Below are 27,354 nucleotides of genomic sequence, written 5' to 3' on the forward strand. Positions count from 1 at the left end.
CTAACTATGTCCAGCAGATGGCAGCATTGTATCTCTTTTCAATGGGCTTCAATGGGTGTATGAAATTACAATGAAACATGACAAAATCTGATGAAGCAGAGCGTTTGCAAGAATGATGTGAAAGGTTTTTTTTTGATAATGTGTGGCAGTAAAAGAGTTAATTGGGAAATATGGCTTAAGTCGAAATTCGGGTTACATCGCTAGCGTAGGAACGGAACTCAGATGTAACTCAAGCACTCCCATGTATTTAGGATTAACAGAATCACAGGAATAGCTGCACCTGAGCTAATAGCTCCGACAATTCCGAGTGAGTGGCAACGCAGTTAACTTCAAAGTCCAGGTAAAGTGAATTTGAAGATTGGGAAGGGGTTTGAGGTCAGGTCCTGTAATGCCACGTAATCCACAGATAGCAGTAGGGGGAAACTCACACTTCTGGTGGTCATTACAGCAAAACACCAAAAAGCTATGGAGGCAGGAAACTACGCTGAGGCAGAGTCCATGATTGTGGGCAGGAGACTTGAGGAGATTTCCGGGAAGAAAGGTCAGCGCAGACTGGAGATCATTCCAGGAAAAAGTGTGAAGGAAAATACAAAAACATTTATAGACGTACTGATTCAGCGAATGCATGTTCCTCTCACAATCCAAAAACATGTTCGGTTCATTGAAGACACCAAACGTGTGATCATCAATGTTTCATTTTAATATTTGTGCTCTGAAATTGGCTGGCGACCAGTCCAGGTTTGACCACGCCTCTTGCCACAAGTCATCTGGGGCAGCTCCAGCATACTAGCCAACTCTAATGAGGTCAAGCCCTATAGAAAATGGATGGACTTCACTTAAACAATAGTGTTTGCGCAAGAATATCGCCTCGTATTGAATTATTTAGATTTTGGTGAATGCGGTCATGTAATCCGGAAAAGGAGAACAAGCTATAGCTTGCGATCCATGTTTCTGCTTATGTTGCCGGTAGATAACTTTGTTTTCAGATGAGTTCATTTGCTACCTGGCTCGCCCTGTTTGGCTTCTTAATAATCAGAGCGCCGCATTGCTCGCTGATATGTATGTGGCTGCAGGTTTCTCCGCCAAAAAAAAAAAAAAAAAAAAAAACCTCCAGGGGATTTTGTGGCTGCCTTCCAACAATGGAAGCTCATTTTCCAAAGACTCATGTTCTTATTACTGGAGGCAAATGCTGAATCTGTACCATTGCGGATGTATTAATCCATTGCAGAGCATTCAAGAGTTGTTATTAGAATGCTGACAAAAAAAAAGGACATAAAGGGAAATTATGATTCATATGAACCTTAAAATATATTGACATTTTATTCTGTGTCTCTTCTTCTCTTATTCTTACGTATCAAGTACGTTTGTCATGATTTTTGTGCTCATTATAGATTGTGGCCACTAAGTGACGTGGCAAAACTCGACCGAACTGGACAATTGGCAAATAAATACAATAGACAACTCTCACACACCAAGTCAGGGTTTCCCCTAATGCTATATAGGCAATTTTTTTTTTTTTTTTTTTTTTTTTTTTTTTTTTTTTTTTTGCTAAAATGACCATAGTTTGCACTCCCTTAATCGTTCAACGTCGGTCAACCCTGAACATCATTCGGCACGTTATCGTCTTCCTCCACCTTGATATATTTATATTTACAGTGTTCCCTCACTTTTTGTGGGTTTCTAATTTTGGGGTTCAAAAGACCTTCAAAAGATCTTTGCAGACAGCGGGAAAATTTAACATGTTTGAAATGTCTTTGCAACAAGTAAAATGTGTCTGTGAACATCTTACAAATCCTGATGAAAAGACTAAATTTGCTGCGTTCGCAAGCATTCACTGCTCATTGAGATTCCAGCTTTATCGGCCTTCAGATTCGTACAAAGGCCGATGCCGATATTTGTCAACATGCCAAATATCGGCACCGATAATCGGCCCGGCCGATAATCGGTCTATCCCTAATTTACATTGGTCTAATTTTGCACTTGAATCAAGCATTTCACAAGAATGCAGTCTCGCTGAATGGAAACATTCATCACATGAATGCATTCAGGTAGTACATACTCCATTGGAGAACGTGCGCGCCTTGCTTCCTCTCTGGGATTGTCTCCATAAATATTCTTTGAATGGACTTCACACGCTTCTCATGCTGCTCAACAAAACTGCGAGGATGACCCAGGGACACGTCTGTGTGCGTTATTACACCACCATTATCCCATTAGCGGGCCTCTGAAATGGGCTTGTAGCCGGTGAATGAAAGAGAAATATTAAGGGACGCGGTGAATAGATCTGCCAGTGTTTTCAAAGATAGGAAGACGCGGAGGGGAATGAAAAAGCACAGCAAATAATGAATGCGCCGAAATGGTGGGGAATAATCAACCTCTTTGATGGGCCAGATACGTTGTCAGTCGCACCGAGACGGTGGCGCTATACATAGATATCATCACTTCATTCAACCTGTCTATTCATATTCAGAATGCGGCGGCATTAAACAGCGGCGGAACACGCGTTAGAAGGGTGAAAACAGCATTGTCAGTTGGATTTTATTATTATTTCACCGAATATTACTTCAATATCAGAATGTAATGAGACAGACGGCTCGCGCAATAACGCTGGCAGCGTGTTGACACCAGCCAGAGGAATAAAGCGAGCAAATCACTTTGAACGGCAGCTCATGCGGTGTGAAACCCTGGAGAAATATTGGCAGTTTATGAAAATAAAAGGCCAACTGCTCACGCTGCCTGTAATCCAGCAGTTTCCCGCCTTCCGGGGAATTCTCGGCACCTTAACCGGTCCTGCGAGTAAGCCGATTCCGCAATGCTGGCACTCAACACTCACCTGTCTCGCACTGTTGTGTTGAAAGTAGGGATGTAACGATAAGCACGATATCGTGATATGAAAACTGGCACAATATCTGTTAAAAAAGTGAGGTTGATTTCCATTTGTGCAGTTCTAGCACCCTCTGGTGGCTAGTTTTTTTTAGTGCAGTTTAATTTTCACAAGGCATGTTTTGGCCCTTACACGTTTAAAATCCACGCTAATAGATGAAGGGGAACATAATATGCTTGTGAACTGAGTCAATATGTGGAGTAAGTGCCTCAATACATATATTTTTATATATAATAATATTTTTATAATATTTTTCATTGCTGTATAAGCACAATATTGTGGGGTTTGTTTAGTTCTTCTTTTTTCTTTTTTTTTTTTTTACAATATTGTGACTTTTTTATATCGCCAACCTCCCCACAATATCGTGATCATTATCATATCGTGGCCTTCATATCATGATAATATTGTATCATGATGTTTGCATATCATTACATCCCTAGTTGAAAGCGCTTCACATTTTCTGACATATTTCATAGAAGTCACACATGTTGAATGTGTTTGTTTAGGCGGAACTCTCACTTTTGTAGAAGTTTGGTTGAGTGGACAATGTGCTCGATAATTTTTTTTGGCGTGTTTTACAATAGTCGTTCTTTGTCTCGATTAACTCATTTGCTCCCAAAGACGTATTTATACTTTTTTTTTATTTTTTATTTTTTTTATGCTAGAGCATACAGAAGAGCTTTGATGCAGCCTCTGAACTGAAGAGAACGCTTGAATCTAAGGTAGTTGTTACAAAAACGGCCAGCAGGTTGCAGCAGAGTATAAGAGATCAACCTGGGCCATGTTGCAAAAATCTCTTTTCCCCACCCTTTTAAACAGATTTGTGAATAATGGTTAAACTTAGCTATATTCCAGTGCTAATTGCTGCAAAACGGAAACATAAAAATATACTTTTTTTTTTTTTTCCTAATGAAAGAAGAGATGCTAAACCTTCTTTTGGTAGGTTCCATGTTTTTATAACAAATAGAACACAATATTCTGTGGGCCTTGCAAAATCAGTCAAAATGCAGTAAAACAGCTGGGAGTGAATGAGTTAAAGAGATGATACAACAAATTATAAAAATGTTAAAATTAAAAACCTAATTTTGTTTTTTTAACTGTTATATAATTTCACGAATTATGTAAGTTTTTCTGCAAATAACAGAGGATTAAGTTCCAAAATAAAATCACATAAAAGATGAATTTATGAATGCCAAACTGCAAATATGCGAGGGTCCACTGAATAGTGCTGGGGTACCGTTAGGAATAGGGTTCAATTTTGATTTTGAATACGATTGTGGGTCTAACCGTTAGACCCACAATCGTATCAAGTCGGTGTGAATACATGAATTCTTACCAGTCCAGCATAGTTTAATAAACATTTGATCTTGATCAAGCAGCACAGAAGTTGTACGCCTCATCCAACTCATTCAAATTTTTGGATCTGCTGAAAAACGTTTGCAACTGGAGGTTCCTGCCAGTGGAGAAGAGAAGCCCCTTCGCGAGACTCAGCCATGCTCAAAGGTTTCATTATCTCTTTCCCACAGACAAACTCATCCATGGGCTTTATTATGAAAACACAATCTAAATGCAAATGAAGAATTGCTTTCTGATTTTTGTGGTACCGATTTCTTTGGGCCTTTGTTAAACGATTAGAGGTGGTTTCAGTGCCAAGGGTGCTAATTAGACTTCAACCGTGTTGCGAGGCAGACAAAGACTGACATCAGTTTGGACACACTCATTTGTGCTCAGGTAGCTTGGTAAGATCCAATTGTAAAAGACCGTGAAAGGCTTTGTTAAAAACTTGCAGGATTATTGTCTTGCGACTAAGCAACAAGTCTACAGGTTTGAGTGATGTGACACAAGATATATCTTACTGATACATCTAACAGAAAAGCAAGAGTCCTTTTTTTCCCCCCACTCTTCTGTTTCAAAGAAAGAACCCGTTTGATTTTCTTAATATACACCAAAAGCAGGTGGGGGTCATTTTGTTGACCATTTTCTGTTCTCTAGTAATGCTGCCATCTGCTAGCGACATTAAAATGGCACCTATGCTCTATTTTGGCTGTGGAATTACAATCGAGGCTCTTCTACCCCTCCCACCGGAAAAAGCGGTCTGACGAGTACACTCGTCGATGGCAATGAATGAGTGAGTTTTCCTACTGGAGTGTTATAGTCTTTGATCTCTGTATAAGAGCGGCTATTATTTTCACGTTTTCACGACATTTTATCCATGTGCCAGGATTCGAATTGGGCCACTTCGGTTCTGACCAGCCACTATGCATACTGTGTTCGGTTAAGAATGCGGTAGAGTTAGTAAAATATTTGTTTTGTTTTTTTCTCACTTTGATACACTATCAGATAGAGCTAGATTTTTAATTACTGGATACTCTTGTCCACCGTTTGATGAGCTGCTTTCCTGTAAATGAATTTCCTTTTGCTGGTTAAGGTACTCGCCGCGGCTAATTTAGGTCCAATCAATTTTCCAATCAATGATGCTCTCGCCTTTGTGACCTCAGTACTGTCGCTTCTCAAATGAAGTGAAACTCTTGGGGGGGTTACAAATACAAACACATCCGAGGAAGACGGCAATTTAGTGTTCACAATATGGTGTAAATTGATTCGGCGTCGTAGTCAAGCCTTCCGTCAATGTGCTCACCAACACTGACAAAACGCTCATAAAATATTTGTTCAGTTTTAAGTCAAATTTGCCTCTGGGAATGTATTTTCATCGTTCGGCAGTGATACTTGTGGTATCATTTTGAGGACAGTTGTTGTTGTTGTCACCTTTTCCCAAGATAGCCACACATCAGAGCTCTTAATGTTTCAATTTTGACTTCTGTTTAGTTTTATGCGTCTGTGTGTACGTCTGTGTTGTTTTAAACCATTCACTACACTTCTATCCCCATCGGAGCATAGCTGAGAGAGAGAGAGAGAGAGAGAGAGAGAGAGAGAGAGAGAGAGAGAGAGAGAGAGAGAGAGAGAGAGAGAGAGAGAGAGAGAGAGAGAGAGAGAGAGAGAGAGAGAGAGAGAGAGAGAGAGAGAGAGAGAGAGAGAGAGAGAGAGAGAGAGAGAGGAGAGAGAGAGAGAGAGAGAGAGAGAGAGAGAGAGAGAGAGAGAAAAAAAAAACACGAAAACTTGCTGGGAGGCAATTGCACAGAGATAAACTGTTTCTTATCTCTACTTTGAAAACATAGCTGTGATTCTTGCGCAATACATCAAAAGAAGGGAAAGAGTCCGTCACAAGTGCGTGGTGGCCTGTATAAGAATGCATTTTTATGCATTATTACACCACAATATGGAATTCATGTGGACAATAGACACAATCAGTCAATATCCACACTATTAAAAAAAAAAAAAATTGGGTCCAAAATGGACCAATCAACACTTGTGTCAATTTTACCCAACTTTGTGGGTAGATTTGCATGAAACAACCCAATAAATTGGCTCAGACCCCCCCACCCCCCCCCAAAAAAAGTTATTTTTTACCCAACTCTTTTTCGGGTGCATCTTGGCAGAGAGTTGAGCTTTTATGTCGGGGAGGTGCTAAGATTAGCCTGCATTATTCGCAGAAGACGTTACGAGAGCGTCTGCCGCATGCGTATGCACTTCTGGTGTATTTTTTTTTTCCCCCCCCTTCAGATCTGTAAACTGCTTCTCAGTATTTGTGCTTTGGGATCATTATTTGCGCTATAGCGATTGAAATCTGTAAGGCATTTACATTTAAGGCAATGTTGCGAGATGAGTATCAAATGAAAGTGGTGTGTGCTGCATTTACAGTTTAACTATTAATCTTGGATTTTTTTTAAAAAAAATTTAGGTGGGTGTCAATGACTGACAGAGGAATTACTGTACTGGGTGTTTTTACCACAGTCTAAAATCAGTTGAGTCAAAAATAAACTCAATTTGGGTAAAAAAGGGAGCAATCCAATATTTGGTTAAATTAAATCCAATTTTCTGCATTATTATTATCGGTTATTTTGTACAAGAAATGAAAAAAAAATGGTCTGTTTTGTATAAAACAACCCAGAAAGTTGGGTCAAATTGACCCAAGTAGCGAATTAGTCCCTTTCTGACCCAAATGATTTAACAATTTTTAGAGTGCAGCAAAATGTAAACTACCGTATTTTCCACACTATAAGGCGCACCTAAAAGCCTTCAATTTTTTCAAAAGCTGACCATGCGCCTTATAGTCCAGTGCGCCTTATATATGGATCAATCTTGAGCTGCAACAGGTCTCGCTGTCAAGACGCTATCGGTGACCCTGCACGATCGGTGACGCGCATGCGCAGAAGATCCCGCCATCTTGGATCGCTAGCTAATACTAATACTTTCCCTCAGAGAAAATAATAAAACAGCTGTTGATTCATTTTGGGAGTAAATGGAGTTGTCAGAAAGCTGGTTTGTAATCTATTCATAAAGTTTGACTGACCTATCTGACTGTTTTGTTGACATTCCCTTTAGCGCAGCACCATCTAATGGATGCATAACGTAACCCCAGCCTCTACTGTAGCGCCTTATATATGAAAAAGGTTTAAAATATGTCATTCATTGTAGGTGCTCCTTATAATGCGGTGCGCCTTATATAAGGAAAAAGTTTGCAAATATGTCATACATTGAAGGTGCGCCTTATAGTGCGGTAAATACTGTACTCACATCTGGTTTAAACAAATGCAAATGTCTGGGTCACATCGGGGTCCTATGTGAATGCAAAAAAAAAGTTATTTTCAATACGAGAGCAAGCAAAAGAGTGAATGGCTGCAGGGTGAAGGTAAAGCGATATCACCTTCGTGCAGCAGACTGATAATGAAACCGCGAAGTCGTACCCTGCAGCAACTAACCAGAGACTCACTCTGTTGGTCCCACGACTGTAAATGATTTTTTCTCTCTCTCTTAATTGAAATCAAGTTATTCTCCAAATACGGTGAATAACTTCTCAGACAAAGGCTCGTGTCATTAATTTCCTTTCGGTGTGACACAATGACAGCTGTTCCATTATGAAGTCATCTGGCATTTCTTCCCATTGATTATTTCTGCTTTATGGACAGAAAGCAATTTAGTTTTCGAGACTGTATGTCATGTCATACAAGTTTCAATTGCAGGGGATGTAACACTGTAAGTGGAACACGGTGGCTGTGGGCAAAAGGGACTGATTAAGTCACAAAAGCTGAGTAGCAATGGCTCCTTCAGGCGAGGCAAGCTGGCATCAAGCTTTGTAAGATAATTGGACTTTGTGGAGTAACATTCCGGAGTCGTCGAGGCCCTTGGCAAACACTTTACGTGATTTCTTGGTCAGGTTGCCGCATGCTGGACCGTGTAATCATCTAACAAGGGCCCGGCTCGAGATTACACAATCTGGAAGCAAAGGGGCCTTTGAGACTCACATTATCAGCCTAATAGGTATCCGCTAAAAGATTTTCTCGAGAAATATTTATAAAGCCTGAACCATTAAATAGTTTTTTTAGTGCAGTTTAATTTTCACAAGGCATATTTTGGCCCTTCTCTGTTTAAAATCCACGATAATGGTCAGATGAAGTCAATATGTGGAGGAACTCATTTTATTGTATTTATTAATTTCTTATTTAATTTAAATAATTACTAATTAATTATTTTATTAATTTTATTAACATTTTTTATCAATTTATTGTGCTGCTTGTATTAGTGTATTAGTATTATATATATATAGTTATTAGTTATATAGTTATATATTAGTTATATATATATATATATATATATATATATATATATATATATATATATATATATATATATATATATATATATATATATACAGTATATATAGATATATTTTTTTTTTCATTGCTGTAATGTACAAAAACAATATTGTGTGTGTTTTTTTGTTGTATGAGCTCCTTTTTTTTTACAATATTGTGACCTTCTTTTGTATCGCCAACCTCCCCACAATGTCGTGATAATTATCGCATTGTGCCCTTCATATCGTGATAATATCATATCGTGATGTTTGGATATCGCTACATCCCTACTTGCTAATGCTAGCACACATTGAGTTCCTCCACATCTTGACCCGGTTCACAGGCATATTACATGCCCCTTCATCTGACAATTAGCGTGGATTTTAAAAACAAAGGAGGGCCAAAACATGCCTTGTGAAAATTAAAAAAAAATAGCCACCAGAGGGAGCTAGAACTGCACAAATAGAAATCAACCTGACTTTTTTCTTTTTTTAACTGATGTGCTACTTTTAACATCGTGACATGACGGTGACGACGATATATTGTGGCGCTTTTAATATAGCAATATCACAATATTGCTGTTATTGTTACATCCCTAGTTGTAATTGAAAAAAAAAAAAACCCATTATACTCAAAAAATAGAGAGCTCAAAATGTCTTGTATTTGTTTGGCGTTATATTAAATACTGTGGACGGTCGGTCATACTACAGGCATTTAAAATAAAGGCTCGTTAATGCCCCAAGAAGAATACATCAATAATGGTAATGACTTTGATGTGGATCCATTTTGGTCTTTCGTGGTCAAAGTGCCCTTGGAAGTAATGAAGGAGGCCTGAAAAATGACTTTCTTGGAGCCATTTGTCGCACGTTCTTTGGCTGAAACCGCACAGCTCATTATGTATATATACCCTTAAATTGGGTTGTTGCTGTAATGCGTCTGATTAATCTGCCTCGCTGACGAGTGCCCTCCGAGTGGTAAGAAAGGCGACGGCTGAATTAGTTCCCCAGATGAGCTTTTCGTGATAAGTTTCATATGAGGGCCATGTGTTGTGCGCGAAGCTCATTTAACACTCCCCTTCGCAGCCCAAAGTTTATGAGCTGGAGAGAGATTTGCGCTCAAATATCGAGTTTGTCCAACAGCCCTTGTAGCCGCGGGGATTTTTCACGCTTAAGTGTTTGCAAGTTGCAACTCAAGAAAGTTCTCATTTGACCGTGAAATGTTTTTCAAGGTTTAGCGAAGAGTGCCCTTTTTTTGTGTGTGTGTGTGTCACTGATAAACATTCAGGCAAATCCATCATGTGTCGTCGGCTGTCAGACTTGGGAGGGAAAAACAATTAAAGGTTCCTCACGCAGGTCGAGCCGCGCCGATAGTCAATGAAGCAAACTGCCTCGGTGTGTGCGTTTGAGGGTGGGTGTGTGTGTGTGTGTGTGGCCGCGAGCGATAGATTCATTAGGAAATGCCAGCAAGCGGGGATGCGCGCGGAAGACAATTAAATGACCTCCAGCGTGAGGTTGAGGACTCAAGGGGGTTCGGCGAAGAAGCGGGAGGGAAAAGGCAGCTCACATTAGAGGAAAAACAAGGACCAAAGTTTGCCAACTTGCCTGCAATTATAAAGCAATTAAAACGTCTCGGGTCAAAGATAAAAGCAACTAAAATGAAAGTCGCAACGATAGTTCAGTAAACAAACTACCATCACAATATTGGCTCGTCTCCCAAATAGTCACGATACAAACATTTGAAAATGCACCAAATTAAATCATTTGGTTCTTAAAGAGGAATTCATATGTTATATCTGCCCCCACTAATCTAAACACAGTATTCTGATTAATATTGCGTTTGTGCAATATGAAATAATCAGCAAAATCCAGCCATTTTTTTTTTTAAATCCATTTCAGGGGGCAGCCATTTTGCCACTTGCTGTCGACTGAAAAAGACATCACAGTGCCGAAAGCTAATGACCAATCACACCTCACCTGTTTTCTGGTTTTGGCCATGTGACGTTCACAAGCTCAACTTGACTTCCCTTTTACAAAATATAACGCAAATGGTATTGAATTTAAACATTAAACTCACCTGAAGTGCATTTAGGTAGGGATTATTTACCATACCACTAGAGGGCGCACATGGCTTCACAAAATGGCAGCACCCTGTGATGAAAATGACAAAAATGGACATGTGTGTTTACACATAGCAGTGACGATATGCTTACTTATATTCTTATAATGTGATATTAACCCTTTCGCTACCGGCTGTTTTATTGCATTTTGGCGGATTTTGCAAGGCCCACAGATTATTGTGTTCTATTGTTATAAAAACATGGAACCTACCAAAAGAAAGATTAGAGTCTCTTTTATCATCAAGAAAAAAAAAGTATATTTGTATCTGTTTCTGCCCTGCGATTGGCTGGCAACCAGTCCAGGGTGTACCCCGCATACTGCCCAGTGCCAGCTGAGATAGGCTCCAGCACCCCCCGCGACCTTTGTGAGGAATAAGCGGTCAAGAAAATGGATGGATGGATGTATCTGTTTCCATTTTGAAGCAATTAGCATTAGGATATACCTACGTTTCATCATTATTCACATACCTATTAAGAAAAAACTGGGGAAAACATGGCCCTGGTTGATCTCTTATACTCTTCTGCCACCTGCTGGCTGTTTTTTTTTTCTCATAATAACTACAATTACAGTGTTAGAAGCTGAATCAAAGCCTTTTGTATGCTCTAGCAAAAAAAAAAACAAAAAAAAACACACATTTAAAAAAACAAAACAAAAAAACAACAACGTATAAATATGTTTTTGGGACCATATCAATATTTCAAATAGAACGTGTTTATACGTTTTTGGGATGAAATAAGTTAATGGGGCATATAAAACATATTGCAAAGAAAAAATTTGCCTTGAGTTTTCCATCCATCCATCCATTTTCTTGACCGCTTATTCCTCACAAGGGTCGCGGGGGGTGCTGGAGCCTATCTCAGCTGGCTTTGGGCAGTAGGCGGGGAATGAGTTTTCCATTTAACTGAAACAAAAAAATGCAACATGATGTTTCATAGCTACCTGGAACTACTACATTTAACAAGTAATAATATTACTAAAATGCAAAAGCATAAAGACACTATGATCTCAGTAGCTCAATAATGTCCACATATAAACAGAATTATTCGCACTCAAAATCATAATAATACATTCTCGGGCATCTGGCCCAGTCTCAATTTATAGCCACTGATGCGACCGACAATGGATGCCGGTCATTCGTTCGCATGAATCCAACACTCTGCCTATTTATGCAAAGTGTCAGGAAGGGTCGACGACGCAATCAAGGAAGCGCGTCACACAGAAAGACGGGCCACAACTGTTCGCTAACAAACGCGCGGATTCCAAGCGGCGGCCTTAAAAGCGTTTGGATGAGGCTCATTGATGAGACGTTTTATCAGGGGGGGAAAAAAAAGGTCAGCCCCAGTGATTGATATCCTCTTTTATGAGCGGCAATACCGAAGGTATTACGTGAGCATTTGCCAATGCGCCATCTCAATGACATTTGCTCCAACCAGGCTGTAAAAAAAAAAGTGAATATACGAGAACGCCTGTTATGTTTGTGTGTTTGAATATTATGCATCCATAAAGCATGTCTTGATGGCGATGGCGGCGGAGGCGATAGCCCCCGGGTCAGCATAGATGCTCTTTTGAGTGCGTTGTTTATGGGGTGCGAGGAGAGCGGGCGCGACTCTCGGCGGAGGTTGGCATTTCTCGATCCGCGCCGCGTAGCTTCAAGGTGCAATGTGTCGTTAATGTGCCTCGCGCTCAGCATACGGGAATTTATTTACCAATAACTGAATTGAAATTGACATGAGAATAATAATCTGATTTATGATTTACCGACATATGTTTACGCCACACTTGTTGCAATAGTGAATATTTAAAAGACTGCACTGTCAATGTTTGGTAAGTTAACATTCTTTAATTAAATGTCAATAAATAATTGATCCGGGTGGTTGAGTAGTTAGCACGTCCTCCTCCCAGTTCTGAGGACTCGGGTTCGAATCCAGGCTTCGGCCTTCTTGTGTGGAGCTTGCAGTTCTATTGCTATAAAAGCATGGAACCAATCAAAAGAAAGATTAAAGTTTCTTCTTTCATCAGGAAAAAAGTATGCTTCTATCTGTTTCCGTTTTGCAGCAATTAGCATTAGAAGAGAGCTAAGTTTCATCAGTTTTCACAAATCTATTTAAAATTGGAAGTAATTGAGCTTTTTTTTCAAGATGGCCCTGGTTGATCTCCTTTGCTCTGCTGCCACCTGCTGGCCGGTTGTGTAATAACTACCATTTTTCAATCGTTCTTCGCAGATGAGAGGCTGCATCAAAGCCTTCTGTATGCTTTAGCATAAAAACAACAACAAAATAACGTATAAATACGTCTTTGGGACACGTAAAACATTAAAGCAAAAACGTATTTACACGTTATTGGGAGCAAATGGTTTAAGTGTTGATATGCTGAAATCAGAGGATTTAGACCATTCTAAATTAAAAAATGGCTCCAAACAATTACTCGATTATTAAAATTGTTGTCAATTAATTTGATAATCAATTGTCGATGAATCGAGTAATTTTTGACAGCTCTATGTTTATGACATCATAACATGCCTGTATTACAGTATGTTTTATGTCTTTACGGCATAGAAAATGACAAATACATTGCAAATACGGCTGCTAGTGGTTGTGGGCAGCATACGAATGACATAATTGCCATAACTGATTCATGCCTTTGATAGTCATCGGATCTCATCGTGTAGTTGTGTCGACTGAAGTGACTAATGAGTGTTGATTTACAACGTCCCATCCTACCCACCATATAAAAAAGTAGTACACATTCCAACACCGGCGTTATGTGCAACCCCATACGGTCGTCAGGTTAGATCATAAATCGACGCCGTGTGACGTTATCGCCCGGCGAGATGACATCTGCGTCCGCCCACGGGCACCGCGCCAGCTCTATCGTTTTATTTGCATGCGCATATTTCTCTGCCTTGCTCTGCTTTTACAGTGAGGAATTCCCCTTTTATCAGCACCGCGCAGGAGGATCCAGCCCGAGCGGCGCGGCGGTAAATTACACGAATTGCTTTCAAGGCTGACGTACAGCCGCAATTAAAAGTGAGGGCAAATGTAATGTTGATCCAAATGATCACTGCGGTATAAAAAAGAAAAAAAGTAGGCAGTAGAATACGCGCAAGGACAAAGTAGATTTAACACTTGTTTACTTACTCACTGCCTCATTAGCAAGTGTTTAAAGACGAAATGGCATTTCAAAAGCCATTAAAATGCAAACATACAAGTCATGCTTGTTAGGGCCTCGTGCAAAAGCGTGACGAAGAGCCATACCTGCCACCGAGTGAATTTTAAAAGAGGCCTTTTTGATGAAATATTGAATGCCTCATAATATTTGCTCTCTGTTGTGGCCAGACAGGATTCCCACAGCTTTGTCAGCCGCAACTGCAAATCATCAACATTACCGAGCAAACATTCACTGTGCAATATTTTGCAAGTAATGGACTTAAGTTTAATGAACTTTTTATATGCTCCAATTACCCCATGGTGACATTGCAATTTCTATGAATCACAAAGATTTTGTGCAAGTGTCCGCTCAATGAAATTAGGCATAGATGTGGGAATGCAATCAACACTTTCTCCAACAAAGGAACTACAGATGTTCAACAATGTTTTTGTTTTTTTCCCGATACCTGGACTCAAGCATTGATACCACTAGTAACTAGTGTTGTTCCGATACCATTTTTTGGCCCCCGATACCCAGCTTTGCAGTAGGGGTGGGACGTTACGGGTAAATCACGATTTGATACTGTGACAATATTTGGCTCACGATATCACGATACACGATAGCTACGATTTTTGATAAATTGTCCCAAAAAAAAAATATATCACGATATGTGACTGGAAAAGCCAACAAATTATGCATTTATTCAATGCCAAAACTTTATACAATGTACAAAGTTCTGCATAGTGCCTCACTGCCTCTGAGCCTTTTAACTGTAAACAATGTATAAATATATATGTATATATAAATATAAATGTATCTACCGGTTTTTTCAGTCAAAATTGTGAAAATATCTTTTGTATATCGTTGGCATTGGGCCGAAGCCTCATAAGTCACAATTTGCCAAATTTAATATTTTTGCAAAAATCTGTATTTTTGGTCAGTCCACATGTGGACAAAATTATTGACCATCTGGAGTGTTGAAAATGGCTTGCTCTCTTTGATGATGCAATATTAATGGCTTAACAAGCGTGCCGTTTCTGGGCTTTCCACGATGATTTGTATTGAATATCAGTATTGTGAACATAGTTTAGTGGTTTAAAATGTAACTGCAATTGTGGCCCTGGCAAATTGCAATAGACTCGATCCTTAAATAATTCATCCAAATGATCATAAATTGGCCAACATTCAATTGTAATAAAATAGCTTGCGTTGGATGTAATATACTTTTGATGTTGGATTCAAATGTATTAAAAAACGAATACAAATACAACATTAATAGCTCCAACGTTTCAACTGTATTGCAGGACTGGCGGCCCTTTTTCCTATCAGTTTATACAACATTCTTGGAGATTTTATTTTATTTTTTTAATATACATTATGTGCATTTCCAAATATTATTTAACAGTTCCCGTGAGGTTTTCTCAGTTTTAAGAAGCGCATGGCGGACTCTCGCAAAAGTCATTTTCATTTAACTGCTTATGAGGCAATAGACAGTACATACGCCGTTGATGGCTTTGCCCTCCCGCTCATATCGCATATTCCTAACTTTGTGACCCTTTTTACTCTTACTGTCAAGCCTACGACTGTTTTAATTTATGCCCGGGCTTTAAAAATGGTTATTGAGCAATCGAGAGGCCAACTGGTGCAAGCAATAACATGAATAATCCATTAGCTGTTCCTGTAAGACTGAACGGGAATGAGACCTCAATCGGCGACATACTCGAGGGGGGGGGGGGGGGGGGGTAACCAGGCGGTAGCAGCATGAGCTTACCCCTGGAAAGTCAACCGGGTTTTCACTGAGACCCGTCCTCATTCATCTTGCCACAGGATATTCACTATGGTTTTTCTGCGCTGATACAATCACTTAATGTGAGACTCTTAATGGACCTCCTGTGTGTTTTTAACTCATTCACTCCCAACCATTTTCACTTAAGTGTTTTCCTGGATTTTGACTAATTTTTCAAAGCCCGTGAAATATTATGTTCTATAGCTATAAAAATATGGAACATACCAATAGAGAGATTAGAGTCTCTTCTATTATCAGGTAAAAAAAAGTATATTCCTATCCGTTTCCACTGTGCAGCAATTAGCAATAGAACATGGCTAAGTTTCATCGTTTTTCACAATTCTGCTTAGAACTGTGGGAAAACTGTGGGAGTTTTAACATGGCCTGGTTGATCTCTTATACTCTGCTGCCACTCAACCATTTTCTACAGTAGAGAGACTGCATAAAAGCCCTCTCTATGCTCTGGCATAAAAAAACAAAAAAATTATAAATACGTCTTTGGGACACTTAAAACATTTAAAATATGACGTATTTATACGTTTTTGGGAGCTAATGAGTTAATCACTTGACTGTGTTTGGCCGTTATCGTCTTTGCTTCAGTGAGGTATTGCTTATATAACTTATGAATTCTTTACACAACTCTTTCATAACATAGCAGATGTTTTTTACACACACACACACACACACACACACAGCACACTTCCTTGCCAAAACCTGAAATATTTAACAGCTTCTTAGGGGAGAAGTGTTTGAAATTCATCACGTTGTTGATCCGAAGCACGTGTTGTACGTCAATCCGCCCGTGCAAATGCAGAGCAACGGAAGCCAACACATCAGCTGTCTTTTTAACTCTTTGACTGCCAAACATTATCCAAAAAAAAACAACACCAACAGTGCCAGCCGATTTCGATTTCGAAAAGGTGGATGAATGAATTAGCTCTCATTCAGTGCCATTGACGGCTATACACGTCAAAGATCCATTTTAACTGGGCTGGCAGTGAATGAGTTAACTCATCTTGACAAAACAGGAGAAATGCGATGAATTCTATCGACGTGTGAACGTGCAGCTCTGTGGTAAACAACGGGTTCCAAAATGGCTCCCGCATGGACACCGTGATTGACCATCAGAAAATGTATCAAGACTGATAAAAAAGGAGGGACAACTGGCAAATATGGCTGCTGTTGTCGCTGGGAAGATATAAGTATTAAGTAGCCAGTTAGGCCAAGAAAAATAATAAAAATCATTGAAAACAACATTGTAAACAATTCAGTAACAATGGCGGTGATTCTAAACACTTTAGAAACCATAATGTTTTCACGCTACATTAAAGCGACCCTGTACCTCTGAACAATTTCTCCCGTGCTACTACAACAATAAAAATGTTTGAGTGCCTTTAAAATTACAAGTAAAATTGGATGTTTATCGGTCTGGGGTCTGAATAAAATGATCAATTAACGCTCATCTTGCAGCATGATGACGAAACAGACAAGCTAATGTTTAGCATGTATTCTTTCTTTTCTCTTTGAAACACAGTTGCTTAAAAAAAAGTTCACTACAAAACAGTTGCCCCTAATTTGCACTCAAATGGAACTTTGATGTACGCCCTAATGACTTTCTGAAAACCTTAAGCTAACTGTGGAAAGTGATTATCGCGACATTATTGGGATCGTAACTTTTCCTTAAAAACGAGCCGATTGTCTCAAAAGTGGCTGTTCCACTGCAAAATTAATCATCTCTGCAGAGGCGACGTCAACTCGATGTGTTTTCTACTGTGGTGTAAAAAAATAAAAAATAAAAGGGAGTGATCGTGGTGTTTTATATGAACCGGCACTTGAAAACACATAAAAAATTAAGCAGGTTGTGCATGAGTACCAGCCCAATTTACACAGTGCGAAAGTTGTAAACAGATAATAATTCAGTAGGCTTGAGCCAGTTTGTCATTAACCTTATTGGGCTGTGTGTACCAAATGTTTTTAAGGAGAGAAAAAAAAATCTTTGAAGAACACTGCAGAACCTCTTAAAAAGATCAAAACAATGCTACTATTAAAGGAAAAGCCTCATTAGGCTTCTTGACACTGTCTTGTTTTTATTCTTTGCTTCCGTCTTCGCTTCCACAGGGGCACACTAAATAACTCATTACAGACTAGAAGATGGGCTAAATATTGATATTGCTATATACTGCTGTGTCTAACAGTATCCAATTATGTGAATCTTGCAATTCTATATATCCAGTTCCTTTCATACGGTGGCAGCGTAACAGAATTTGTGCACATTTGAAAATGCCTAGCAATAAATCTGTTAGTTTACTTTGTAGTTTTTCATTGTTTTCTTGAACACTTGGTCCTCAGTTCGCACCAGAGTTCCGTTCTTAGGGCGCTGGTGTAACCTGATTTTGATTGCCAACTTATGCTAACACAGTGGAAACGTCATGATGACAAAAAATATTTGTGTCATAAATATACAATATAAAATAAACTTCATGAAAAAAATAAGTACAGTACACAGTAACTTTGCATACCTTCTCATGTACAACATTTTGCTCCTGATGTTTTTTTTATTTTTTTATTTTTTATTAGGGATGTACGATAACGGCAATCCTGTGACAATACTGGCACAATTTTGTCACAGCTGACACTGGGAAGTCCCATCACTTTTTAATTTATAAAAAATAATAATAAAAAAAATTACAAAATATGTTGACATTTTGGAAAACTTTATTTACAGTACAAAACTTTAGAAAACCATTTATTTATTTATTCATTTATTCACTGCAAACACTAGGAAGTCCCAACACTTTTTAATTTATAAAAAAATAATTAAAAAAATACATTTAGAAATGACGTTGAAATTTTGGAAAACTATTTACAGTAGAAAACTATTTATTTATTTACTTAGTTTTGAATTTAACTTAACACATGCTGATGACCCTGTAAGTTCCCTACAATTTCTGTCAAAATTTTTAATTAAACAAAGCTGTCTATTGTTTATGTGTTTAAAATTAAAAGAAAAGTTGTTTTTTTATGCTATATTTTTCTCTTTTAACTGCAAATGAATATTGGCCTCCTTGACGACTAATAATCGGCATCGGCCCTGAAAAAAACATATCTGTCTATCACTTGATTCAATGCCTTTTTCCCCCCAATATTTTGAGTTTTTATACAGTATCAAGCTTTTCTTAGCGCCAACCTCCCCACAATATCAATATAATTATCATATCGTGAGGTTCATATCTTCATACATAAATTATTACATAAAAAAAAACAGCAATTAGAGTGTTTCTTGTGTCAAAGTTTTTGGAAATACTTCAACAGAAAAGTGCATATTAATTATATTAACAATTTACTTTTTTTTTTGGGGGGGGGGGGGGTGCACTTGATATAATTTGCATTGCTAGTGTTGTATCGCTGTATCAAGCAGCTGTTCTGCTGGCGTGGAGACGATGTGAGTCTGAATCTCAGCTCAGGTTTTCAGTGCGGCGATGTTATGCTCTCCCTGTCATCACTTCATCATCACACAACCCTGTCCTGCAACTTTCCTGACACATTTTTTTCCCCAAGTTCCGTTGTGGATAACACGTCAACGGTCTTCCGGGTCAGCGTACCGATCTTGAGTAAACATCAGACCACTCAACACAACCCAAACATAAACCACACTTTTCAGTGTCAATCGGCCCAAAGCTCGGCACAGATTGGCTGGATCTGCGATTTTCACCCCTTATAAAAACGCATCTCATCTTCCCCTTGTGACCTCCTGTTGAACCGATGCGACACTTTGTTTGAGCCTCTTGGTGAACAAGTGGCTCACCCGTCCGCAGTAGGAATTGCTGGTGATCCGGAGAGATGCTTCCAGAGGTTGAAGCAGTGAAGTCTCCATGTTCTCGCCGAAGGGGTACTGTAAATGAAAATTGCAGACATTACGTATGATATGCTTTTTAGCTGTCGAATCACATTACAAAATGCATCCAACATAAACCGGCCGCACTTCGGGACTATTTGTCTGTTTTATCTGTGCTTGGGAGTTTTTCCTACACCTTCCTGCAAGGTGCAATGGCCCGTGTTCCGACGGCGTTTGATTCCTTTTTTTTTTTCAATACGAGATGTGTCTGAATGATGAATTTGAATCAAGTGAACTGTGAGGGAATGTGCCCGCTAAGGTGTGATAGAATTGCTGAAAATTCTAGCATCGTACGCTCCTCCGGGCGCCTTTATTGTAAACAAAATATCAAAGCTGCTAAATGAAGCAACCGAGATGAAACGTATAGACAATACTCCGGAATAGCGAGAAATGATGTTGACTTTCATTCTTTTACTGCTCTCCTGTAAATACGAAGCAATCGCACTTTTTACGGCACCTCATTTGACTCCTGTTTGGCCACGCATTAGGTTACTCAAAGCACACTTTCTTTATTATCTTTCATATAGCGCCAAAGGCTGTAAGGCCCCATTAACAGCCTCGCATCGATTTTTTTTTTTTTTTTTTTTTTTTTTTTTTAATGCGGATGCTGCCGCTGCGTCGTCCGCATCGCCATCATGATGCCTCTAACTAGCATCAGCACTAAAGATTTTACAACTCTTTTGTGGGCCGGGCCAGGGTAATGGTAGTGCCCTTTATTGCAAGCGCCTCTGCTGGATAGAGGGAGAGGCTGCCTGGAGACACGGGGCTGACTAAGGAGCACTTGGTGGGAGGGAAATGAAAGTTTCGACCGGAATTGCCTCCTGTAGGCTTTCGGAGGCTGTCCCCGAAGGACTGAGTGGGAACAAATTGTGAGTGGGCTCGACGGGCTGGAGCAATAGGAAGCGATAATAAAAGTGTGACATAAAACAGCTTGTAACCGGGAATGAAACGTTCTAAAGTCTCAAGCTTTTTTTTTTTTTTTTTTTTTTTTTTAAACTCCCATAGGGTGACTAATGATTGCATAGGAGGACTGTACACGCTTCGGATCTTTAGGTCAGAAATGTTAACCGTGAAAATGATGTGCTCATAAGGATGAAATTTTGCAACCTGACCGTTCTAGTAAATCATTTAACTAATTTGTTCCCAAAAATGTATACATAACATTCTTTTGTAAATGTTTTAAGATGTATTCATATGTTTTTTTTTTCTTAAAGAAGGCTTTGATGCAGCCTCAACTGCAAAGAATGGTTGAAGAAATGGTAATTACACAACTGGCCAGCAGGTGGCAACAGAGTAAAGGAGATCAACCAGGACTGTGTTGAAAAAAGCTCAATTACTCACAATTCTAAATAGATTTGTAAATAATGATGAAATTTAGCCATATTCTAATGCTAATTGCTGCAAAATGGAAACAGATACAAAATAATGTATTCTTTTTTTTTTTTCCCCAATGATGAAGGAAGAGACTTCAAACTTTCTTTTGGTAAGTTCCATGTTTTTATAGCAATAGAACACAATATTCTGTGTGCCAAATTCAGTCAAAATCCAGTAAAACAGGGGATTGCTTCTGTGAAAATGGTTGGGAGTGAATGAGTTAAAACACTGATAAAAAAAACGAAAAAAAAACAAGCATCACTAGGTCACATGTGAAAGAGATGAAATACAAAAATACAAAGGTTAGCTTAGCGCTAGCTAGCAGCTGGTAGGACGCAAGTGATGGATTTAGAGCTGTCAAAATTAATCGCGTAATCAATTATCTAATTAATTAACCATTTTAATAATCGGGCAATTGTTTGGATCCATTTTTTGACTTAAAATTGTCCAAATCCTCTGACGGCCGAGTGCTCCGTTCACGTAAGCCCGCTCGTTCACTTAAATAGCTGAGAACGCAGCCCGCGCCTGGTGGCTGTCGGGCTGGAGAGTGAGGCGGTAATGGATGGAGGCCTGCTAATGAAGGCTCCCTTTTTACTCCACTGATTGCCGCCTGCTTGTTGACTGGTGCGCGGGATTCAACGCGGGCAGATCGAAGGTGACCCGCGACGGCGGCGGGGAGAGAGCTCTCCGGCTAACTGGGTCTCACTGCGTCTCTCGAATGTGATAATGATTGAAACCGAATGGGACGTTTTATGTATTGATAAATATGATTACCTTTTTTTTTTTTTTTTTTTTTGCCCTAATCTGTCCATTCTAGAACAGCAGAGATGAGGTCTGTGTGGATTTTGTTCTCATATTATTTATGAGAGTTGGTAAAAGTAGGTGGTCCGTACCTGCCGGACGGCCTCATAGACGGCTCTAAACTGCGGCTGATTTTTGCCATGGTAAACTCCCCTGCTACCGTGGAGGATGGAGACGCCATCTTTCTCAGCCTGCCGACAGTTGTGGCCGTAGACGCAGTGGTCCGTGCGGTAGTTCCACTGGCAGGGCAGCACGAAGAGGCTTTCTGTAACGCAGCACTTTCGTGAGCGATCACTTGTTGGCCCTGTCAAATGCATGCGCACCCACCTGGGTTGTGATGAAAGATGATGTTGAGAAGGTCCTGGTCCCCCCAGGGCATTTTCAGTTTATACTTTTGAAGGAGGGGCATCAACATTTCACTCCATTTAAGTGCAACTGTAGTTATGTCATTCTGGAAGAAGGCAATGGGAAAGTTGGAAATAAAAGTCGTGTTTTTGCTTCTGCTTCGATCGCTCAGTCTGCCAACACGTCATCTGAACTGAAGGAAAAGGAAAAAACGGTTGCTTGAGTGCCTGTGTAAAATCAGGAACGAACGGCGACATTGACCTCAAGTGGACAATTCTGGTAGTGCAGTTAACCTCGCATTCATTTTGGGGACATTGCAACACTGTATTGTAATTATCGGTCGGATTGATTGATTGATTGATTGATTGATTGATTGATTGCATAAAATACATGTTGTAGTTAAAAAAAATCATCAATAGTATAATTTATATGTTCAAAAGGAGTAGGAAGAAGTACAAAAAAAAACTTAGCTAGTCCTATTCCCGAATGCTTCTATCATAATAATATAATAATAATAATAATAATAAAGTTGTTCTTACTAACTTAAAAGTAAAACAAGAGAACTAACCAACTAACTTTGCGCAAGAAGCTGAGCACACCTTGCACTGGTCACCATCCAAATTCTTTTTTTTTTTCCATATACTGTAATACTTCACTTTAGGAAATCCATCCATCCATTTTCTGAGGGTCGCGGGGGGTGCTGGAGCCTATCCCAACTGGCTATGGGCAGCAGGCGGGGGGGGGAACACACCCTGAACTGGTTGCCAGCCAATCACAGACTTTAGGAAATAAATCCAATTTTTACACGGCAATGACAATCACCTTAAACAAAGTTTCCCGGATGCGCGTCATGTTCATGAGTAGAACTCCCGAGTTGACGCCGGCGGCGCCATAGTATGGATGGCGGGCAAAACGGTTGTACCAGCCGATACGGAGGTCCTCCGTCTCCAGGGCCATGGCAGAAAGCTGGCTCGCGTTGAACCGGGAGAAGAAATCCCAGACGTCCTCCACGGGACGCAGGAAGAGGATATCTGTGTCCACGTACAGCAAAGAGTCCACCTCGGTCAGGATTAGCTTGGAAAGACATGACGACAAAGATTGAAAATGGGAAAGATTAGGCAAAAGCGTCCCTGTTGCCGTTAAAATAATTGATGAACATACTGGTAAAAAGAGCCTTTGAGTGGCACATGGTTTGAAGAGCTTCTTCCACTCGTTCTCATTGACGCTGGGATAAGCGATGGGGTAGATGACGAAGTTAAATTTGGTCTGAATTGAACTCGGCCAGGAATGCAGCTTGAAAGAAAAGCGACAAAAAAAAATATTATTAAGGCAATCTTGGAGACATCACGCAATTTAAAACAATTCCGAGGCGTCTTCGTAAAAGGACTCTTGATATTATTTGGTGAAATTGATCACTTTTTAAAACACTTGCTTAGCTCACGCAGCAGCTAACGTGTTAGCTAATGCTAACCTGCGCTAACACTGCAGCTCTGCTACCTTTGGGCCATGTTTGCTGTGATTTTGTGACTGCAAAATCGTCAATTGTAAATATTTGGGAAACTAAATACTTTATTTTGTGAAATTGATCACTTTTAAACACGATTATTATAGTTTGGGAATTTTCATTTTAGCTAGTTTTTATTTCATTTTGAGTTTTGTTTTTTAAACTTAGTTCATTTTAATTAGTTTTTAGGGTGGTTCTGTTAGTTTTTAGTAGTTTAAGTTATTTTAAAAATGCTTAGTTAGTTTCAGTTATGTTTTCTTTTTTGTGTATTACTTGTGTGTGCAATATTTAATAAACATAAGGGGAAAATGAGAAAAAAAAGTAACTTTTTCTTTCCTAGCGGACTGCTGCTAGATGACGTCACCTCTTTGTGACACACTTTCAAACGCCGTTATTTGGGTTCATATCAAAATAAATATACTTAGATATACTTAAAATCACATTTAAAATCATACCCAAAGGCTCATTAATAATTAATAACGGTACCAAAGACTAAAACGAAGGACATTGTCGCTATAATTCTAGTTTTAGTTAGCTTCGTAAACATAAAAATGTAGTTTCAGTTAGGTTTTAAAAAGCACTCTTTTATTTCATTTTGTTAACAAAATTGTTTTTTTGAATTTGTTTTTTTTCGTAAACTAAAATAACCTTTTTAAAACATTTGCTTAAGTCGCTCAGAAGCTAACGCTGTTAGCTAATGTTAATCTGCAGCTCTGCTTACCTTTGGGCTGTGTTTTTGCAGTAATTTTGTGACTGCAAAATCATCATTTGCATCGAGAACTAACTACTCGGGAAACTATAAATACTTCTTTTTTTTATTTCAGCATATATCCTTGTTAAATGAATACGTCTCTGACAGCATCAATCAAAACTGTTAACCCGATAAAAGGTATATTTTTAGATACAGCTCTTATAATGGATTTGTGCTGTGTCACTGGACTGGACACTCACCGCATTTTGGAAGTTGCCCTGAAGCTCGCCATCAGCAAAGATGTGAAATTTGATCGGCTTTTTGCTGAACAGGATGGCAGACTTGAGCATGGTGAGCGTCTCGTCCAGCTTGGGGCCACAGGCCGCCGCGGCCAGGTGAATACTTTCATCGCCGCCATCCTCTGCTTCAGAGTCCGCCCTGTCGCTAATAGCCAAGACATTCAAATTAGGGATGTAACGATAAGGGCAATATTGTGATATCGTGATACTGGAACTGCCACAATATCGTCGTCGTCACGTTCACAATATTTAAAAGGAACACATCTGTTGAAAAAAAAAAAAAAAAAAAAGTCAGGTTGATTTCCATTTGCGCAGTTCTAGCACCCTCTAGTGGCTAGTTTGTTAGCACAATTTAATTTTCATTAGGGATGTTTTGGCCTTCTATGTTTAAAATCTATGCTAATTGTCAGATGAAGGGGAACCTAATTTGCTTGTGAAGCGATCAATGTGTGCTTGCATTTGCAATGTTGTTATTAGAGATTGTAGGTGGTTTATATGCATATATGTTATGTACAAAAGCACAATATTGTACTTTTTTTTTTTTAGTATGAGCTCTTTTTTTTTTACAATATTGTGATTTTTTTTTAAACTATCGCCACCCCCCCACACACACACACATACGCCCCCCCCCCCCCAAAAAAATACCCTGATAATTATTGTATCGTGACATTCATATCGTGATAATATTGTATTGTGATGTTTGGATATCGTTACATCCCTAATTCAAACTAGACCCAGCAGTTGTTCGTGTTGTTTCGGACTTGCCATTAAAAGTTTTGATGTTATATTAGTGTGGTAAACTAATACAAACAAATGTGACAAATGGAACTAAATATGAACTAATCTAACATAATCGTTTCACTTTTTGAAACAAATGGACTTTTCCTCGATATTCAAATTTTCTGACCAGCATCTAAAAATTCACATCTATTCTAGGAGTAAATGACACTTTACAGTCTATTAAAGACAACGCACAACACAGTAAATGTGATTATGCAATTAAAGCAGCTTGTTAAAAAGCTCATTAAGCATTTGGGACGACGGCAACAGTACTTTTATGTCACTGCGTGTGGCAGGGCCACTTGCAATACTGCTTATTGCAGTACAGACGCAAAAAAAAAAATCAGTCATACCTGAAGGACAATTCCACAAAGCAGTTCAGTCCACAAACATCAGCAGGCAACCTCCAAAACGGATCCCAGTAAGAGACAGACAATGATTTACACCTAACAGCAAAAAAAAAAAAAAGATGGTTGTTAAACTTTTGCAGTGTGGGCCGGGATTAGTAAAACTTAAATGCTAACACCGAGGTGAAGTAAATTATAAGGAGTATATTCACGACGCATTCAGAGTCAAACCAAAAAAACATTTGTGTGCTCCTACTACAAAATTTACAGATTGTATAAGTTACCGTTAAAACCAAAGAAAAAAGTGAATACACGCTGATTTTGACTTTTGAGTAAATAGATCACATGACCAAGAAGCTATTGAGCTAAAATGCATATAAAAATGAGAATATGTCCTACGATCTATACCTGTGTTGGCTGAGGGAGACACGTAATACAGACTGCATAGGGGTCCCCGAGAGCCAGGGTTGAGTACCAAGATATGTCTAGCAACCGGAAGTTAGCAGGCCTCCGTACCCTAAATGCGGAAATGATGCGCGCATAGAGTCCATTGTTTTTCAAAGACAGATATTTTATTTTGAAAACCGGATATGCATACATGCTGGCTGTAGTGTATTTTTTCCTCGCTTTTTTTCTTGTTTTATTTTGACCCGTAACTTTTTTTGGTGCACTCGAAATGATGTTGGCATACGAGAAGTGACGGCTGGCGCGGTTAACAGGTGGTTAAAGAAGCCAAAGTAATTAGCGAATTAGTGGCCTACGTGACAACAAAGAAGATTACTGTACACACTACAACTTGTACAATTAAACCAATAAATTTTAAATATTTACTACAGTGAAACTCATACACGTATAAGTAGAGCGACAATTACACATCCTGAGATTTTATTGTTATCGTTTCGGTGCTTCTTAATTTTAACAGCGGGATACTACAGTAGCCATTAGCTACTAGTTGTAAATGAAGTATCACGACTAATGTAGCTTTAGTTACCTGACCGGCTTGCGAACTCGACCGCCTGCCAATGCGGCCCCTTTCCTGAAATCGTTCCCCGTCTCTCGACTGCCTTCCTCCGGTGTCTCCAGCTCGCCAATGCCCCGCCCGTCGGCCTCCTCCAGGGTGGCTGCGAGATGACTGAACACGTAGAGCGATGAAAACATGGCCATAAACAGGAGCCATGCACGCCGATAACATCGCATCCTGTGTTTTTTTTGGAGGGGCTTTCGCAATCGAACGAATGACAGTTAACTTCTTCCGCCTACATATTACTGACTTTAATCAACCCAAGTGATCTCAGCGTCAGGTCCCGCCCACTCGTGTACCACATGCCTTCACCCAGTGGCCCAAGCGTGTTCTGCAAAACCACTAATTATCTGTGATCTACAAATACATCGCGATTGTTCACGTATACATTTATACATTGAGAAAATTGGATCAAATTTGTTTAATATGCTATTTCCAACCTAATCAATGGGATTAAATTCAACAATTGACTGTTGAAAATACTTTATGTACTATATTATTTCGGGTTTTCCTGCACATAAAGCAAAAATAGCCAATCAATAAAAGTGAACGTGCTTCAAGAAGCCTAAATGAGTTAATAATTTGGGAATTGATCTGAAAAAATGTGACTCACTTCTGGAGTTTAAAAAAATGTTTACCAAAATATTGCATCATTCATAAACAGTGCAAA

At 39.3% G+C, this 27,354-nt stretch overlaps 1 protein-coding gene across 4 annotated transcripts; it reads right to left on the reverse strand.

Annotated features, from left to right (window-relative positions):
- Window positions 1-121: 121 nt before the first annotated feature.
- Window positions 122-26,980, reverse strand: gxylt1a (glucoside xylosyltransferase 1a). Of its 4 annotated transcripts, XR_013282890.1 has the most exons (10): window positions 26,655-26,980; window positions 25,670-25,762; window positions 24,498-24,681; window positions 23,204-23,335; window positions 22,865-23,116; window positions 22,025-22,148; window positions 21,790-21,962; window positions 19,433-19,519; window positions 10,651-10,724; window positions 122-812 (listed from the first exon to the last, which is right to left on the reverse strand). XR_013282890.1 is itself a non-coding variant. In XM_077517333.1 (9 exons), the coding sequence occupies exons 1-9, from the start codon at window positions 26,858-26,860 to the stop codon at window positions 11,551-11,553; spliced, it is 1,296 nt and encodes a 431-aa protein (XP_077373459.1). In that variant the 5' UTR covers window positions 26,861-26,980; the 3' UTR covers window positions 11,536-11,550. The 4 variants fall into 4 exon arrangements, 3 of the variants coding, with proteins under 3 accessions (XP_077373459.1, XP_077373457.1, XP_077373458.1); XM_077517333.1 differs by lacking the exons at window positions 122-812; window positions 10,651-10,724 and adding an exon at window positions 11,536-11,595; XM_077517332.1 differs by lacking the exons at window positions 122-812; window positions 10,651-10,724 and having other exon boundaries at window positions 18,088-19,519; window positions 26,655-26,979.
- Between the last annotated feature and the right edge of the window lie 374 nt (window positions 26,981-27,354).

This window comes from Festucalex cinctus, chromosome 3 (assembly GCF_051991245.1).
Source record: "Festucalex cinctus isolate MCC-2025b chromosome 3, RoL_Fcin_1.0, whole genome shotgun sequence".
NCBI classification, from domain to species: Eukaryota; Metazoa; Chordata; class Actinopteri; order Syngnathiformes; family Syngnathidae; genus Festucalex; species Festucalex cinctus.

What these genes read in the sequence shown, in the direction of transcription:
- gxylt1a (XM_077517331.1), bottom strand. Translation starts at nt 26,860, where the DNA reads ATGCGATGTTATCGGCGTGCATGGCTCCTGTTTATGGCCATGTTTTCA. An exon ending in CGAGTTCGCAAGCCGGTCAG is followed by an intron (nt 25,763 to 26,654) that starts GTAACTAAAGCT and finishes TTTTGCTGTTAG; the next exon opens with GTGTAAATCATTGTCTGTCT. An exon ending in TCTATGAGGCCGTCCGGCAG is followed by an intron (nt 19,520 to 21,789) that starts GTACGGACCACC and finishes TTTCATTTACAG; the next exon opens with TACCCCTTCGGCGAGAACAT.